This window comes from Talpa europaea (assembly GCF_964194135.1).
Source record: "Talpa europaea genome assembly, chromosome: 6".
Taxonomy (NCBI): domain Eukaryota; kingdom Metazoa; phylum Chordata; class Mammalia; order Eulipotyphla; family Talpidae; genus Talpa; species Talpa europaea.
In genome coordinates this window covers 30,977,245-30,997,761 of record NC_140072.1, presented here as the reverse complement: position 1 = coordinate 30,997,761, position 20,517 = coordinate 30,977,245, and the positions used below count along the sequence as shown (strand labels likewise).

The window sequence follows — 20,517 nt, the reverse complement described above, 5'->3', positions numbered from 1 at the left end:
GAAACAAAAATAAGCATGGATGGCAATCATTTTTTAAGGTAGTGGCTCATAAAGTTGGGAAATTCCAAACCTAGAGACATGAAGATGATAAAGCAGAGCCAAGTGCTGCACCAGGAAATACAATAACATTGGAAAAATAAATGATCACTTGGTAGCAGTTCTAAGAGCAGCATAAATAATTTGAAGTTATATAACTTTACCTAAAAGCAAAACCTGAAGCAGGATGTCAGGTGTGTGGAGACTTTTGCAGGAGTAATGGGAAGAGGAACACGAACAGGGATACTAGACTAACGCATGGAAGAAAATGTAATTTTAGAGACTGGAGAAGATTTGCTGACACTCTGATTAACTGAAAGACTCAGAGTTCCCTAAGCAGATGGTAGATTTGATAACAATAATAATATCTATTAACTGATCATCTATTACATATTTCACTCTGATGAATACTTCCTGTATTTTATCCTCACAGAACACTGTGGCAATGGTTTATACTGTTCCCTTTCTTATGAATGAGGTTAGTAATGATAAGAAAAATTAAAAAAGAAATTGTTCAAAACTATAGAGTTGGTAAATACCTGAATGTGGATTTCAAAGCAGATGGGTGTGTAATTCCAAGGCTGAAGTTCCTCCCACTTGGTTCTACTCCATCAAACTCATCTAATTCTCTGAAGAAATAACTTCAAGAAATTTCTTCTAGTGATAATGTACTATTTAAAACTTTTATTGTTTTGTACTTTGCAGAAAATATCTAGTTATAAATTTCCTTGTTAATTTAATGAAAAATAATCCTCACTCATTTTTTGCTATCCTACTGAATATTTAAAGTCAATGACAAATTACTTTTATAACCAAAACTTTGATCTTCCCACAGGTGACTTATATATAGGAGGAGTGGCTAAAGAAACATACAAATCCTTGCCCAAACTGGTCCATGCCAAAGAGGGCTTTCAAGGCTGCCTAGCTTCAGTTGATTTAAATGGACGGCTCCCAGACCTCATCTCAGATGCCCTTTTCTGCAATGGACAGATTGAGAGAGGATGTGAAGGTACTAGATCTTTTCATCATATTCTACATAATTCTAGTTCCAGCAATATGTGAGAAAAAATGTCCCTAGTCTGCAAAATTAACTTCTTCCACTGACTGAACCTTCATTTAAGTCTTAGATATCTTTATTCAGTTTTTTTTAACCTTAAATTCTCTGGACTATTTGCAGCCTATACTAATGTGTGCTGTAAAATTGGAGCTCTATATATGGATGTTGTTATTTTATGCTTCCTTGCATTCTATAGTTCCCCTAATTAGTGTGTTAATCAATTTTGCAATGCTTGCTTTATAGCATTAAATAGATAATCACATTTAGACTAGAAACATATGTTTACCTCAGCAAATGTTAATCAGCTTCAGCCTGTTTGAAATCTGCATTCCATAGGATTTAACAAAAGAATAAAGTTCATATACCCATCCTCAGTTCATTCTGTAGTTTGTGTCTACCTGACAGCAAGTGTCGCTTGTATATTATCAGTTTGTTTTAGCAAAAACAGTTTTCTTCTATTACCCCAGGCTAATATGCCATACTTCAGAATGCACTCTCATAGCTTCCTGTTCCTTTGTACTCACTCTATCCCACTAAGATCTGTGGGAGTACTTTTTGATTGCTACTTTCATTTTAGATAATTTTCACATCAACACCTCAAATTATTTGAGCCAATTCTCCCTCCATAAATGTAATTTAATCACATTATCTTGAATTTTGTGGCTCTGAATGTGTCGCTGCCTCCCCTTTAATGTTGAAAACAGTTTGGATCATTTTGAAAATTTTAGATTCATAGGAAATTTCATATGAGAGAAACGAAGAAAGTTGTGAATTCCTATCCCCTAGGAGATTATGAATCATTTCTTCTCAGCCAAAATAATGCTATTCAACTTAACAATTGCCTGGATATATGGAAGTTTTTTATTTAAAAATGCATTTTTTCCTCTGAAAATACATTTCACTGAAAATTCATGACAGTATTTATTGAATGCTGTCATTCAACATTTTTAATGTTGTCAACATTTTTGTTTTCTTTATTTCAACTTTTTTGTAACATAATTTTATAAAACAGGGACACTTTGTTTTCTCTCATTATCAGTGAAAATAAAATAGTTAAGGAATAAATTCTCTCACTGGATGGGTGTCATAAATTTGATTCATGGAGGTGATTATTGAGCATATTAACATTTATTGTTAAAAGGTTCTACAGACTCTCTGGAAAATATTTTTTTAAAAAAAGCTTTGGGCATTTCTCACCAAGAAATGGCACGAGCCACAGACACATTCATAGTTAAAAGCCCTCAAGATAGAAAAACAAATGCATATAAGTGATCCTCCCCTCCAGTGACCCGTGATGTCATTGGGTGGGTGAGAGGGAGAGCTATTGAGAGGAAGATGTATTGAGGAGTACTGCAAAAATGGTATTGGGTGTTACCTCCTTTTTCTTTTCTATATTCTTCTGTCTTTCTGGCTTGATTGACACTTCTCTTGATTGACACCTCTTGACTGACACTTCAACAACAAGTTTAACAACTTTTAGTTGATTATTTCTGCCTCTGTTGTTACTGGGAATAATCTTATATGTACTTATTATGGTACATAGATTACAGGTACATTGATATGTTTTGGGATTCGTGATCAAATTCTAAATAAGCAGTAATTATAAAGATTGTGTTCTCATGGAATTTTAAGTCTAACTCACATTGGAATCTTTTATGTATTAACAGAAATATTATAAATTTTACATAACCAAATTATGCCAAGATTTTCCATTATTCCTACCCAATAAGATCCACACATCTCTAATCCCCTTGCACAGAAATGTTCTTATTACCTCAGTAATCATTTACTGCTTTTCATGTATATCTAATTTTGTGGCTTATAGCTGATTTTTGTGTATTAAATACTTTAAGGAAGGGAGGAACCTTACCCTGTCAAAATCTCTTTAGATTGATGTTTTTCTAATGTTAACCTATATTGAATCACCTGGGAAATTATTAATACCCATATTACTAGATGCTGCCCCTATGGTTTCTAATTCAGTATGCCTAGTATGGGGCTCTGAAATTCACATTTCTAACAGTTTTGTAAATGATGTTGATGCTGATGGTCTGAGGTCCACTCTGAAAATTACCACTTGGAAATACATTTTCCTGCTTACATAAAAGAAAATAGACTGGTAATCCATCAATTATCAGACACAATAAAACTCAATACAAAGTCAAGATCACTTTAGTACAGGAACTTGGTGAAAGCAAATTTAATTCACATATTCTTTGTGTAGGCTTAATATTCAGCCCTAGGACTATAATACAAACTATTTATTAAAATTATCATTGATTAAGCACTGGTGACAAATTTACACATGCTAGCTAATTTTTTATCCTCAAAATTCCATAAATGAGGTATTACTGCCATTTTGGTCATGAGTAAAAGGTGACCTTCTAAAGGTCACATGGCTAGTAAGTGGATGATGAAAGCTTTGAACCCAGGTATAATACTTCCTTGAAAGACCAAACATATACCCACTTTTCTCTATATATTTTTTTTGTCTCCCACAATTATAGTTTTACCTTTCCTTTTCCTTTCACACATAACATTACTTTTAACCACTTAATACAAATATCTGTGTGGCTTATTTCCAGTTTTATTCAGTTGTGAATTAAAACAACATTATGTAAGTGAAAGGAAAAAATTAATTCAGGACTTACTCCTGTGCAAATGCCTGTCAATGTTTAGATATTGTTCTAGAAGGTGAGTACTTTGAAAAATGTGTCTTGTCAGGCATAGGCATGTATTCTCTTATAATACCTGATTATAAAAGAAAAAAAAGAGTGTTGTGATAATGAAAATAATCATAATAAAGCATGTCTTTACACTCACAGAGAAGTCTGGCAGGTACACTGAGTTGATGCTCTGCAATATAGGCAGATTATAGTGTAGAATTGCAGTTTTAGCATCTTCAGATTTTATGTAGTTTTGAAATTGTATTTCTAATAATTGTTGCACAAACAAAAAATCTGAATTTCTACCAGTTCTTGCTCCAGTTCTTTCCTTTTGAAGGACAAGAGAAGGTAGCAGCCCTTCTATACAACACCCCCTGACCCAGGAGGACTTGCCCCACTCCCTGCACCTTTCCTTTGCTTATCCCAAGAGCTATGCACTAAGGAATATTGCTTTAAGAGCATTTCCTTTTTAAACAAACACTATTTTCAAACTCTATACCATGAGATAAAGATCATTAGACCACTTATCTATCGCAGGTTGGAAGACCAAACAAACCTAAGGAATTTAGTGGCTCTTAATTCATTGCTGCAATAGGTGAGAAAAATTATTACATGTCTTCATGTCTCCTAGGCCTGGGGGATTATTATTACTACATTTTTTTTGTTATCACTGTACTGATTTTTATTGTATAATTAGCATTTATAATATTAGCATTCTGAACATGTGAAAATTCACATAGGTTGTGTTACATTCATTAACTTTCTATGAAGATTACCTTTATGGAGAAAATTGTAATAAAGTATGATTATAAGGAAAAAGTTTAAAAAGGCATTTTATAAAATTTATACAAAGTTTAATTACAGACAATTCTCATCACTAAAGCAAATACCATAAATCTCCCCACTGATATACCATATAATTAGACTAGTGTCTACCTTTATATTTTCATAAAGCCTATAAAATTTTATTTACTAGAAAAATTTAATTTATGTTCTAAATGTATTTAGGTGGTCTATATTCCCTTTCCAGTATTCTGCAAAATATTGCTTAATAGTGGGGTTTTCTTGTAGTAAGTGTTCATGGACTAGTTTATAAGACTTAAATAAAATTATGAAGGTGAAGAAAATTTGCACCAAAAAAAAAAACCTCTGAAATCATTAAGCAGTATATACCTAACTGGTAACAGCAAAAATACACACTCCACAGATGAACACTGAAAAATCTAGTAAAGGGATTTGTTTATGGAGGATTATATTGCAATTTGTTTCTTCCATTCTTTACTTATTTCATCTACTACAGATGATATACAGGTAGTCAGGTAGGTAGGTAGGTAGGTAGGCAGATAGGGTGGAATCACTTTGAGGTCCAGCTGTTGGCAGTGACTGGCTGGCATTACAGTTTTAAGCTTTAATTTCAACAGTGAGATAAAAGATCTAGAGGGGAAAAAATGGAAAGGGATAATTGATCTGCTAATGATAAAGTTTACACTGTATCTGCATGTGCCAAAAGGTGTCATATGTTCCAAATAAACAATGCAGTCACTTTGATAATACCTTTGTATCTAGCCCAGAGAAAAAATATCTAAAAAATCCATTTTAATTCCCTTTCATTACATATAATTGGATCAATTAACAATTTTAAATATATATATATATATATATACACACACACATATATATATACTAAAATTCTAATAAAATACTGCTTTCTCATTTTTGGCTTCTCTTCAGATTTATGGCTGTTAGTATTAATTTGTTTGCTCTACATAGCATTTCTCTCTCCCTTTACAGCAGCATGCTTTTCGAATCTGAACATTCTTCTGCATTTGCCCCATTTCAGTATTGCTTACTAACATTTAATATATTTTGCTTTGTTTTTATTTTGCTGACAAAGTTGCATTGATGAAAGCTGACTTGCAAGGTAGATAGTCCTGTGTGTATAAAACAAGACTGAAACCCCCATAATACATGGTGGAAACCACAAAATAGAATTTTTTTATATTTTTGCAGTAATTGTTGTTTGGGTTCAGATTTAATTTTCCCCTTCTTGAACATTGTGCAAGAAACCTCATTTTGTAGCATAGTTTGCATAAAGGCTTTCAGTCTTGAATATGTTTGTATATAGTGATTGCCTTTAGTGCTTTGACCATCCTTTTTTTAGTCTTTGTTTTTCAGTGTCCTAGTTATGATTCTTTAGAAATAGACTAGCATTATTTTTTACTTGTATGTTCAATGGGGGCATGTCATATACCCAGTTTTTCATTTTTTGTTTAATTGCATGAAATTGTTAAAGCATGTGAATTGATACTTGCCAACATACCTGTCCAAAACACTCAACAATCATGACTTTATTCATAGTTTATGCAGGGAAACTTCTGGAACCTCTAGGACATTTTTTTGCATAACTCTCTTCAGTTATTTTGCTGATCTTTACCTCTCAATTTCATGAAGTTATAATCTCCATTTCTCATGGTGTCTCTATTCTTTGGTCAGAGGTTAAGAAGATCCATGCATTTTTCTAAAATCCAAATGGTGATAGAGAATTATTGATGATGAAGTGAGATTACCTGCTATCATGATCATACTAGAAGCTACGCGCTTGCTCTTACTATTTTTTGGTTTGGTTTAATAATGTATATTGTCCTTTATTTGAAACTTCAGCAAAACCTTCATATTATTGTTGCTCTGTTCCTAATGCAGGTGTGTGGACTAGAATTTTTAAAATTGGTTTGGTCATGCAATCTGAGGTGTTGGCAACTACTATATGTGACCTAGCTCATGTATGCAACACTTCAGCATTTGTTTAAAGAACCCACGTTTCTTTTGGACTGTTTTGCAGGGCCCAGTACAACCTGCCAAGAAGACTCTTGTTCCAATCAAGGTGTGTGCTTGCAGCAGTGGGATGGCTTCAGCTGCGACTGCAGCATGACTTCCTTCAGCGGACCACTGTGCAATGACCGTAAGTGCTGCTCTGAGTATCGGCTGACCCTTATCCTTGCTTCCAGTTACTGTTTGATAGCCAGTCAAAACTGGGGTTCTTTACATTATTTGTGAGTAAGTTTAACTGTCATCGCCAGGGGAAGCTGTTCTTTCTATAGAAAGGCCATTTTGAAATACTTAAGTATTAATCAAGTATATCATTATCTCAATGCTGTGATGATGGCAAGCTTTTGGTTTTAAACTGTTTTTGTTATATTATAATTGCTAATGGTTACTGATTGAAGGTAATATTTTATTCCCTACAGTGATACTTCACCACTAGATTTTGAAAGTGCCTTCATATTGATTTATGTTTAATAATATTTAATTTCATAATATTATATCTTGTGGGCTATAATTTTAGTGTACAAAGATAGATCTTAGTATATTTTTCTCTTTCTATATCTCTTTAAGCCGTCTCTTGCCTTTTGCTTTAAAAACAGTATGTTTAAGCTTTGTAAACTTTTTAAGTATGGTTCCTTATATTCAGTCAGGTGTGTGTGTGTTCTTTCCTTTGTTCTTACAATGTAAGTACAACAAGGAAACACAACATTCACATTGTCATGGAATATCTACTAGTGCCGAGCAGAGGTTACAGCAACGGAGATGAGGATTTTGAGACTGAATTAATTGGCCTGCTTTACAGTACTTCATGAAAATGATAGAAAGCATTTGCTACAAAGCATTCATTTTTCTATACTGAGAAAATGTTTCCAACAAAGTCTCCTGGTTGTAAAATAGTCTACCTGCTTTTCTTGTTGTATATGCTGTTTTGCTATAGCACTTAAGAAAAAACATCTGTTGGATGAAGGGATAAGGAATTTGATGATTGAAGGATTTTACTTTGAGGCCAAGGCTGAGCTTGATTATAGATTTAAAGAAAGGCTAGTGTTTGTTCATTTTAACCTTTGTCTATTTGAGAGTTTATTCTCATCAGTACACATGTGTACCACAGTATTGAAGATGGGATCCAACTGAAATATTTCATTGAACTAAGTTTTTGCAGCTGAGCAATACAGTGTAATTCACTAGCTATCTGCAAGTTTTATATCCAAAATAAAGGAATAATATGAATATAGGAAAAACATGACACTAATACAAAATAAAATAACACTAGGAACAGGTCTGTAAATATTACACCACCATAGATGGAGAAATATTTAGACTTTATCCTATCAGTGACACCTTCTGGACAATCACAGAAAACTTGAAGGAATAAACAGGTATTCAAACCATAATATATTTGCAAAAACTGTATTTCTAGAAATCAAGAGAAACTTTACAAACAATAACCCCATTTGAAATTTTATAAACTTAAAAAGGCGCAATAAATATTTATATGTACATAAAACAAAGAAGATAGAAAGCCTTACCTATGCCTAGTTTATACATATATATGTATATGTGTGTATGTGTGTATATATATACACATACATATATATATACATATATATATATATATATATATTAGGAACTTAGTGCATTTGCTCCTGGCACATAGAAAATAGTATAAACTTACTGCCAAGGACAACCAGAAGACTGATAATTTGATATGATTTTGTTATGGCAATTTGTAATCCTGAATATGAACCTGACAGATGTAGGACTACATGTGGTAGTGGAGAAAGCTTTTTTATGCATAAAAATGTTCTTTATTTTGCTAAAGAACTTTCTCTGCCAAACTTTGCTTAATCTACTTTTCCATGTTTTACAAAGCAGCTGCTATTTGGTTGTGTCAGATTGTGTATCCTCTTATGCCAGTTAAATATGAAAAATATAATTTTCTGTATGTATTTGCTAGACATTTCCTAAAGGAACACCAAAATCTTACCTTTATCTCTGAATCATTTTTACAGAAAATATTTGAATGCCGCTGTTGGGAGATAGTAGTGGTGATGACAATGATAAGGCTATTTGTTATTTTCTTGTAAATAAGGTAAATGTCATTCAATAAATGTGTCTCCTGTTATGCCTCTTGCACAAATCAGCATTAAAATTTCTTTGGAGGGCTTTCAGAATACATGCATTTTGATTAAATCATTACCTCTTAAGGGTTTTGTGGAAATGTGAAATGGTTTCTTGGTTTGTACATTGGAGTTTTGGTGGTGAGGTGACATAGGTGCAAATCAATATTTAAAAGCAAATCTTATTTTCCTATCAACTATGATTTGTAGAGGTACAGCAGTAACTGTTGCCAGGAAAAATGCAAGCAATTTGGCAATAAAAGTAGCATGCCACATTTTGTTGACTATTTAATTTGGTCAAAATAAACCTTATGTCTACACTTCACTGTTTTTCTCTAAGTTGGTCAAACAGAATTAGTGTGATTCCTGGCATTAAAACTAACTCCTCTTATATATGGACTTTGACTTAAAAAAAAAAACATATAAGACATTTCATTTTGGAAGGACATCTTTATCTCTAGCTTAGGCATTTATCCATAATATCTGTGATTGCAGTCCTCAACTGCATAAAAAACAGAAAAGAGGAAAATTTAAACAAAACTTTTTTTTTAAAAAGAAGGAACACACTCCCTTACAAATGAACCCCAAAATAAATGAAACCCCAAAATAGAACCTCTAAATGAATATCACTTATGTAGCCTAAAGTTACAATTAATGGGAAGATGGAAATACTTTTTAGCATGACAGTATAATCTTGGAAAAAGCATACTGATTAATAAATTTAAAGAAATATTTTTAAAGGAGATACTTATGCAAAGTGATGCCAAAGGCAACTTTTAAAGAAAAATGTGAAACCATTTCTTTCCTAGAAAATTGCCATATAAATAATCTACTCATTGAAAATAACAATGTGTGTGTGTTTGTAGCAGAATATGTGTGTGTTTGTAGCGTAGTATACTAAACTACTCAATTCTTTCCTATCAATACCACACTTACTACATTTTAAGTCCCCAAAATATGTGTTCTTCTTTTCTCAATTATTATTTCCCAATTAATTTTCTCACTTCTTGTTTTTCCTTCTTCCAATCTGTCCTGTGCCTCTTTATAATTGTTACTGCTTTTTCCTGTCCTTTTGATTGAAATAACACCAGTTCTTCCAGATTCTTTTAACCAGAGGCAACATTTTTCTTCTTCTGACCTCTGTTGAGTTTTTTTATATTATTTTTTCTACTTTGTTGTTATGTGTGTTTGGTCTTATCTCCCTATACAAGTATGTACTTCCCTGAGAGACAATATTCCTTTTCTTTCTTTCTTTCGTTCTTTTTTTTAGGCTAGTAAGCCCAGTGTTGTGTACACCATGTTGAATATAATTGGTGATAGTAGTAAATCACTAAGTTGGTGTTGACTAGCTGCATGCATCTTGCATAAGTATTTCTAGTATATCCTTAGTGGCCAACAATACTTTACAAATTCATCATTTTGAAGTTCATGAACCTCCATGGTCTGACCCTAGCTTCCATTTTCACCCTTATCTATTGCAGAACCTTGTCCATATGGCATGTTACTGCCAATTAACTTACTTAGGGCTTTCTGAACAACATTACAATTTCAATTTCCTCACCATTGCTTATGCTAATTTCTTCTCATGGGTAATGCAGTCATTCCACCTGGAATACATTCCTTTAACTATCTCTGCTTGAAGAAATATAATTTCATTTTCAATCTCTACTTAAACTGTTTCATCCTTCAGAAATTTTCCTGGTCCTGTGAGCTACGTCTTTCCTTTCCTGCTTGTGAAATCATAGAATAATGGTGTTGCACTTACCACATTTTGTAGCTATTTGTGAACATTCTCTTGGATATAACCACTCATTGAGAACTTGCTATGTATCAAGTCTGTGCTAAAAAATTACATTCATTATATAAAATCTACATATCACTTAGCTATGCTTGCATGCCCACTCTCCTGCAAGCACGCGCATGCATGCTGTGCGCGCGCGCACACACACACACATCCCACCTCCATCATCATCAAATCTTTGTGTAGCATAATAATGCTTTTCTGCTTCCCCTTATGGTCCAGACTAGATTGTAACCATACTAGCTAATTTACTGTCAGATTCGAGGAGATGAATATGGCTATGATCACATGGTAAGCAGTGAACATAATAACATTGTCAAATTACATTAGTATAGAAATGTTGTGTACCAAATTACAGTTCATCTCCGATTGTGTCTACTACTGCACAGGAATAATACATTGTAGTGCTGTATTTTGGTGCTAGGAAAATGCAGGCACTGCCATTAAAAAACTATGTTTAGTATTCTAAAATTAATCAAAAGAAGTTCTTCCTGATAGGGATTTATTGTGTCTTTTGTATGAGAATTAAAAGTGTACACTGAAACAAGGATAAAATATATTTGACTGTGACTTGTTACCACGTCATTTAAAAATGTCTTCAGCTTTGGTTCTCAGCTTCTTTTGTTGTTTGAAAAGAGAATTCAATATCCTGTCTCTGAACATCAATATCAGAACTACTAGAAATAATCATAACATATGTAAAAATAACTTCGATCAAAGTGACATTGTTTTTCTCCAATTTAGATCTTCCAGTATTAAGCTATGAATTGGATTTGTTGGTGATGCCCTTAATAAAACTTAGCAATTAACTATGTCCCATAACCAAGTCCTCATGAGCACAACAAATCTTCTTAACCTTGAATTTATCAAACATTTCTAAATGGCAGCCCTTAAGTTTTTCAAAGTAGTTCATAAACAATATTTACTGATAATGCCTTAGAAAAACTATAATAAGCAGGGTCAGAGCCTGTTTTAGTTAAGGAAGAAAACATTTTTCATACTCAGAAAATGCAATAATGGACAGAAATGAAAATATAATGTAGGATAGACAAATGTAATATATAATAGGAGTGCTTTCTTCTAATATTTTATATAAATTTACCTGTGTTCTTCTTGTTGGTAATATACATCAGAAAAATGTGCATAAAAGGAAGTGCTGGTCTTTTCATATTGCAGTTGCAGTTAAATGACAGTGTAAAGCTGTATCTATAAGAAAGTATAAGTGTGTGTGTGGGAGGGGCAATGGTGTTGTTGTTGTATTTGAATTCTCCAGATTAGTCCTCTGCATTATTCAGCAGCTGAATGATCCATGTTTCAAAGTAGCCTTTTAGTTTGTGTAAATGGTGCCAGTTTGTCCCCAGAAGTCAAAAAGAAAGGACCAACTGTTTGTTTGCTTTTTCTGCTAAGACTTTCTAATTTCCTGACTCAAAACTCTGCATTGACCTTGATTTGGTTCTCAGTTGGTGTTCTTCATCATAGGTCTTATGTAAGTGTGGAGGTTTAAAGTTTGCATTGCTGTGGTAATATTCTCATATACCACCAGAGCCCAATTAGACCAGGATTCCTTTGATGTTTGCCCTTCACCTTGGGATTACAATGGTTCCAATTCTCACTAGATGATACTTTAGAGAGGTCCATGACCATTGTCTCCATATGAATAGTTTTCTTTCCTGTGTGAATGCATCGTGTTCAGATTTCTCACTGTGCCTTCTAGCTGCAGCAACACAACAGGTGCAGAATCCAGGCTAGGAGGGGAGACTGCCTGAATCTGAGGTGCTAATTGTTGGAACTTGAGACATATAGGTTAATTTTTACTTTTAAAATGTATTTACTTCCCCAGAAATAATGCACTGAAAACCCTTATGAACAAAATGACTGTGGTGTGTTCTTAGAATACTGCATAAATGAGTATTAAACAATATATAATTTTGTATCCATTTATTAATCAAGAATATATGTGGAAAGAGTAAAATGCTAAATAGTTCTCCACATTTATGGAATCTGATTATCATGGGCATTTCCTAAAGTGGTATGAGATTAAAAATATTTAGACTCTGTCAAATATATATTTAAATATATATGTATTATATATATAATTGTGATTGAATCCGGAGGTGGTTGAATGAGGCATAAGTCGTTTATGTACTTTGTTGCTATAGATAGACTAATTAGTACATAAGAACTACACAATATTTTTGTTTAGATTAGGCCAACACATTTTAATATGGTTCACAATTAACAGATACATATGCATGCTTCCTCCTTACATTTTATAAACCTTACCTTTCAATCTTCAAAAAACTTCATAAATTACGAATGAGGATAATGAGGTATGGATGATTTTTTAATAACTTCTTTGGGCTGAAATGGCTAGTAGCTAGCACAGATAGAATTTGAATGTCAGTCTGTCTTTTAGCCCACATTCTTATCTGCACCCACAGACCCTCCTCAAGAGGAATAGATTCAGTGTCAGTGCTGTTAAAATTCTCCAGATGCAAAATTCCCTAGAGAAGTTAGTAATGACTGGCATTTAACATTCTGCATTTCCCCCCATCCTCTGACTCTTGATTCTTAGGTTTAATTTTAAGCATTATGTTACATGAAACATGCTCTTTCCTTCAACTACTCAGTTGCCACTTCTAAAAATGAGTTAAAAATTTATAGTTGTCTAAGGCATACTATCATTAACTTCCAGTTCTTTTATAACAAGGTACTGATTATGAAAGAGAGATGGAATTTTCTGTGATTTTTCTTTGACAGTTTGAATTTCTCAGAAACAACAATTTAATATTTGATACTGAAATCAGACCAAATCTATTTCCCATTTTTTTTTGCTTGAATCAGATTCACACTATATATTGTAGATAGTGAACAGCTTAAATTCAGAATTATGATGAATGAATGAATGAATGAATGAATGAATGATTATTTACTACGTGCTTCCTTGTGCTGACTGCATCTTAGTTTTATCTTTGTATACTTGTCGAGGCAGGGGAACAAAGGCAGGTCAGAGGTTAGCAGTGGTGCCTTTGAAGGATTTTAGAATATATATGCAAGGGGAACACAAGAGGACCCATGAAGTCCAGATCATGAAAATTCACTACAAGATTAATAGTAAAGACCAAGGGCCTTTGAAGGGAAAGGGGTATCTAAGGAAGTGCTAAAAAAACTCATGGGGAATGTGCAGGGTACAGAAAAAGGTCATGATAAAAATAATGTTAAGCTTGCATTCAGGAATCATCTAATCATAAAGAAAAAATATAGTGTGGAGAAATATACCTTGCTGTGATCATTCTTCTTTCCCTGAACAAAGCATCCTATATCTTTAATGAGATTTACTGTAGCAATTAAAATGTGTAGGATTCTTTTATAGAGAGGAATTATGTTGGCTCTCTACCTCAGTGCTGTTAAACATCTTTACTTCTCTGATAGTATTCTACAACAACATAAAGAACAAAGGTGATCTGATAATACTGGGTATTATGGAGTGTGTGATTTTAATGACCCTAATGATCTAAATTCACATCTCTCAGAAAATGGCCTGTGAAGCCTGAGACTTCATCTCCCTAGGATTTGGTGAGATAGGAAGGTACAAAGGCATTTCTTAGCTTGAAATGATTGCAGAATGGAACAAGTTTCATAAAAGGATGAGCCTATATAGAAGGATGTTTATAAAATGGGTCGCGAACAAGGAGGATGCTGCATTTGACAGAGACAGTGGAAGCTGTGTTCGCGTAGGTGTGAACGCTTCTTATAAATACATAACATATGACCCTTTAGGGAGAGAAACAGATGGAATATGTAGCAGAAAATAAAGAATACATTTTGGTTTTTTTTTTTTCCCCTCAGATGGTACAGTGGGTATTTTGATATTTGGCATCTTCTGTTGGGAAGCTTTCAAGGCCTCATCTGGATTCCAGCATTTCAGGGCAGCACTGACACTGGGAATGGTGCTGACTAAAACAAGCCTTTGAGTATGTTCGCAGAGTTTCTGCATAAACATCCCAGCCACGTTTCCATGTCAAATCCCTGCTGGTCCGTTGAGTGCCTGACTTGAATGAATCCAGAACTGAGGATCTGGATCCAGGCACTCTTCACACAGAGTACAGCAGTGCTGCTGGAACTGTGGGGTCCATCTTCCATGACATCGATCATGAGGCAGCTCTCCTAGGTCCTATTCAGGGCAAATGCTCCATTTTACTAAATTAAAAACAGAAAAATGTCAGAGAAATACCATTTCCTCTCAGCCGCAGGAGACATCACAGAGGTAATTAAACTGGATTTGGGTTTGTCAGGCACATTCCTTTCATTGACAGTGACGATAATTCTGTAAATCAGAACCTGGAAGTATTTTCAATGTTGTTGAAGTGCAAAAGATAAAATCCTAAGGTTCTTAAAATTAATTTTCATGAAACTCAAATTGATATATGGAATACAGAATGAGAGGCAGCTCCCTGAGTCATGACTGTGGTCTCCCTGAATTCAGCACTAATAAGCTAGATGTTGATGATGATGATGATGATGATGATGATGATGATGATGGTTTTTCTTGTCTGTGTCCCTAAAAATCATATTGTAAACTCAATGAAGTAGCTCTTCCGCCTCAGCTCTCATTTATTGCTTTAAGGTTTTCTGGAAAATCCTCTTCCCCTGATCCCAGCTTTTCATTTTATCATGTTATTAATAGATTTTGTTGACATTCATTTCCCTGGCATTCTTGCATTCTCTTATTTAACATTTAACATTCTCAATTATCTTGCTAAACAAATATAAAACTTTAGCATGTTTTAGTCCTTGTATGCTTAGGCACGAGCTCTTTGATATAGAAGTTTATAGACACCTGGTGTAGTCACTAAGTGTTCTCAATTCCTTCATCTCTGCTGAATGACTCTCTCATGTGGTATTCCTTCTCCTCCCTAAATTCCACTCTGCCTATGAAAACTGAGATGAAGCAGCTCAAATAAAGCTTATACAGAGCAGGACAGTAGTTGGTTAGTGGGTGATTTCTTCCAATTCTAACTCTCCAAATGTTTACTGTCTTTTTACATGTGTTTGTTTTTATTTCTCAACCATATTTTATATTTTATTTTTCTATTTTCTATTTCTCACAGTGCTTAGTGCATATTACATGTTCAGTAATATTTTGAAGATTGGTGTCTCTATTAGTTACCTGATTGTGTTAAAGCTATTTTTTAGGGCAGTTTTAGGTTCAAATATAGATGGTACAGAGATTTCCCATATGCCCCTTGCCTCCCCACAAGTTTTGCTTCCTCTGTCATCAACACCCTTCAGGATAGTTAGATACTTGTTACAGCTGATGGACCTACTTTGACATGCTATGATCTTCCTGTGTTCATAACCTACCAGTGTTTTGTGTGTGTGTGCACCTACAGTTCTTGTAAGAAAAATACACATACTGTATTATACCTGGCAGGGGCTATTCATTATGTTTTATCACATTACTGTAAATGCCATTTTCATTATCTTAATTCCTGAAATTTTGTGTCTTATATGAAATTAATTTGTTATAGAACTAGAAAGTGCTTGGAATAAAAATGTGTGTGTATCTGGGAGAATCTGGTATGTGTGTGTGCCTGCACATATACAATGGGAAATGGATTTCTAAGTATCATTTTCTGTTTTCTTCAAGTGCCACTAAAGTCCTGATTTGTGTATTATCACATTAAATTTAACAATTCTGGGACCTTTAGTTGTTTCAAGATAACAATTTTTTGTTCAATTTACTTTTTTTCTCATTAATTAGCTGATACCTGCAGGAATAATCACATCATTATGAAATGCTACACTGCTTAATTGATCTTTTTTATCTAAACTTTAAGATATTGCAATATTGAGGTGTTTTTTCTGATAATAAAAGTCACTCTCTGGAGGGAAATGATACTATTTCTCTTACAATAGCTCTTCTCTTGTGTGCCCTGATTAGTCCACCACTGTCCTTGAAGAATTCTCTAAATGTTGCTGTTGCAACACCTCTAGAAAAGTCAAATGCCCACTTGGTATTATATAGAGGGGATTCAAAATAACCTTGGTGTTTTCCTTTTCACATTAAATATAATGAAGGTAACATTTGTATGTACAGCTATACCAAGTGTAAGAGCTTCATTTGATCTAATTGCTCTTATTTAGTGTTTTAGGATAATTTGCTTTAAAACAGTTTTACAGGACAATGAGTATTTTCTACTTCCCAGTCTATCTAAGCCACAATTGGTCTGCCAAGTCCATAGTAACAGAATCAGAAATAGAACTTGCTTAGTTGCTGGAAGGGTTGAGGAAAAAGAATACTAAAATTTGTCTACACAAATTAAAAAGGAGGTAGTAAATGAGAGAGCTAGCCTAAGTCAGTGGCTCCCAAAATGTGGCTTCTGCACTAGCAGTGTGAACAAAACATGAATTTATTAGATATGCATATTCTCATATGCTAGACCTCCAAATTTAAAAATTACAGACTAAGGCCTCAAAAATCTATATTTTAAGAATTATCAGATGATTTTGATACACATGTAAGTTTGAAGGTTATTAGGCTAGATACTCTCTGAAGTCATCTTCTTAATTCTTCATTTTCCAGATAATGAAAAACTTTATTTATTGGAATAAAGAAATTCTTTGCCAAAAATTTAAGTAAAACAGCATAACTAGATTTATGGCACAATTTCAGTATAACCTTAGATGTTATTTACATGATGATTTGAAAGAAATAACACAAATTTTCCTTTTGATTATCAGCCTCCTTAGTTGACTGGCAAGCTGAAGAATGTTTGAAAAGTTCCCATTCACACCAATCATGCTGTGAAAAATCTAGTTCAAGGCAGCATTTTTTCCTTCATTATGGAGAATAGAGAAATATAAGTACACATGCTTATTTTCATCTCCTTTTGGGTTCTTAGGAATAATACTCTGATAATTTGTATATATTGTGAAGTAAAGTATTGTACTTACCTATAAACAAATTTTAATTGAGAAGAAAGTAGAGTTAACTGAAACACTGGAAAATTCCATTCATGTGAGATAGCACATTCTTCATCTGGCATCCTTCCTCATTGCCTGAAATGTTCGCCATCATTACCCACCCTTGCCACTTGCTAAATAAATGTGATCACACTTTACTAGCAATTCCCCAGATACAATTTCCCTTCTTACCAAACATTTCATGTCTAGCCAAGATTTTTATATTTATTTATTTATTTATCTATTTTTACTCACATAGAATGATCCATATATGAAGATTTGCCTGGAGCAAATCACTTGAGTTTTGTGGGCCTCAGTTTTCTCATTATGAAATGAAGGAATTTGCTTACCTTGTCTTTAAAGTCCCTAGAGCTCTACGGGTCTGTGATTCATTGTCATTATATTCTTTCTCTTTTTTTCTACAGCCCTCAGACCTATTTTTACTCATGTTTAAGGTTCTTCTTGGATGCAGCCTACAGCTCAGTCACACCACACTAATCTTAAGCTGTATTTTAGTCAAAGACCTTTCCTGCCAAGTTCTATAAAAAGGAAGAATTTGGAAAAAGAAATCTGATTAATGGGATGTCTTCCTCTTTTGAGAAAAGAAACTTTGAATTAATCCTGAAACACAGGGCAAAGACTTCAGCTATTTGTTTCTTTCATGTTTGTATAGCTATTTATTATAGTTCCTTTCAGATATTTATTTACATCAGATTTGTTTTAAAGTGAAGATTTTGCTGGTACAGGAATCATGCCTGTGTCCTTGCTTAACTAAAAGCTAAATGTAATTATTACATTAAAAAATGGTTTTTGGTGTTTAAAAATATAACAGTATAATTACAGATATTTAGGTGTTAATATGAGCAGGGATACAACCACTAATTGAACATCTACTATGGGCTGAATTTTTTATATTACCTTTTGTTTCATCTTATGTCATCTTCACAAATAAGGATTATGACATTTCATTTATAAAAGTTGTATCTAAGATGAAGAAATATGCCCATGTTCACATGTGAGTAAGAATATTAATTCAGGCTTGCTTAACTCATAATTCCATGGTCTGATTATGAAGTCTCTCAATATTTAATAAGATAATCAAATTGGGAAAATTTCATGTACATTCTTAACTTCTATTTCAAATGTTTTAAAAAATGCACAAACTGAGTTAACATATATAGATTTCCACCACATGAGAAATTCCAAAGATGAAGAAGAGCAAATTTAGTGCTGTTTTCTCTTCTAAATAATTCATCTGCTGGGCTAGACATATACTGATTTGCATTAATACATATTACCAACACAACTAATGAAACTTTACAATGGCTGCAGCTTCAAAGAGAAAACTGTTGTATACCTTCATTGAAGGAGCCACTTTAAAAATGATGCTTTTTATGAAATAGATTGTAGAACATTCTTAATAACCAGGAAAATACATATTTTATCTTTGAAGATAGTGGAAATTTGGGTGTTGTTGAAAAAAGAATTCATGGACTGACAGACAAGCATGTGATGTGCCTAGTTCACAGGTTTCTAGTATGTAGTTGTCCATGGGTCATGGTGGGGAAGGATCATCTTTGACAGTGAAGGTAGCCTTTCACAAAACTGCCTCTTCTGTCTATAATTTCTATACTTCTGAACAGATCATTTCCTTCTGCTGGAAATGATTATGATTTAATTTTAGTGAATCTATCTCTCTGGCTAGTACTTTTACTGTAAAAAAGATTTCCTGCTTCTACTCCTGGCTTGAAACTGCTGGTGGAAAAATGAGAAACAGTGTGAGAGCATCATCCCATCTTCTAAGAGTCCCTGGTGAGAAAACAAAGGTTTTGTGCTTGAGATTCTCCTGTGGATTAGGAACATATTTATGTATCTGTCATATTTGGTAAATTATCTGAATCTGAAAACTTTATTAATTATGTGCATTTGCCATGTAGAAAACACTGAGAAATACAGAAAGTAAAATTATTAGGTCACTGTCCCCCAAAAGAGATGTTATTGTATTTTTTAAGATTTGTTGTTATTTATTTATGCACACAAGAACTTGGGTGTAGGCCATAGGTGTGTGGGGGTGTTGAGAGAATTCCCTATAGACAGAGTGGGGAGCAGAACAGGCAGATCTACTGAATGAAATACACTGCTGAGGGGAGCAGCAGGTGAGACAGGAGAGGTCTGCTGCGCCATGTGGGTTAGCTCCCTGGCCAGGGATCAAACTCATGCTGCAGTGCCTGGTGGTAGCCTGAGAGTGCTGAAACTTAACCCCTTGCACCACCAGGGAGGCCCTCAAGTTGTCATTTTAATTGGGGGAATGATACTCAAGATTCAGAGCAGCAGGAACTTTTGTCTGTTTTGTTCCATGACTTATTGTACATGTGCACCACAGTATCTGGTGCCTAGTAGATAATCAATGAATATTTTTTTTTTTATAAATTTTATTGTTATATTCCCCATACAATTGCAGCCCCCCATTCTGACGATAATCAATGAATATTTATAGAACGAGTAAAATAAATATACTGTTAATAAGATAATGAGCAATATAAGTGCTTATTGTGTGGCACATACCATTGCTAATGTGAATTCAAAAGAGAAGACAAGCACAGTGGTGTGCTGCTTAGTGGAAGTGATGGGGGTGAGGTTGACCTGAACTGGGTAGACATGAGCAGGGAGGGTATTCCACATTAGGGACATACTATGAGTAAAGCTACATCTATAGATAAACTGAACAAATACAAGCATATCTGTTGAACCTAGCTCTGCTAGATCTGTATACAGAAATACCCAAGAGGAGGCTGTGGGTGCAGAAAACGGACATTGGATGCAAACAGAATCGGGATTTCATTCTGATGCTGTATACCTACCAGTGTAGCCATAGCTAAGTTGATTTACATATCTAAGTTTTGACTTTTTCATCTGAAATGTGGACATGATTACAGATCTTACAGGGTGTTTTTGAGAATTAAAAGTAATGCATGGCAAGATACTTGCTGTACCCCAAAACTGGTAGGTGTCCTGTAGCTGGTATCTACTGCTAGGTTGCCTTCACGT

The 20,517-nt window shown here is 34.0% G+C and overlaps 1 protein-coding gene across 31 annotated transcripts in view; it reads left to right on the top strand.

Moving 5' to 3' along the window:
• The window catches only part of NRXN1 (neurexin 1), a gene marked incomplete at its 5' end in the record, with an annotated part of 1,024,512 nt that overhangs the window by 518,766 nt on the left and 485,229 nt on the right, over positions 1–20,517 (top strand). For 22 of the 31 annotated variants that reach the window (XM_084235920.1, XM_084235919.1, XM_084235910.1 and 19 more), the window contains 2 exons: positions 872–1,045; positions 6,599–6,718. In XM_084235920.1, the coding sequence (XP_084092046.1) occupies positions 872–1,045; positions 6,599–6,718 (294 nt within the window). Of the gene's footprint in view, positions 1–871; positions 1,046–5,653; positions 5,681–6,598; positions 6,719–20,517 lie in introns of all 31 variants that reach the window. The other 9 variants (XM_084235906.1, XM_084235904.1, XM_084235912.1 and 6 more) reach the window with 1 other exon arrangement.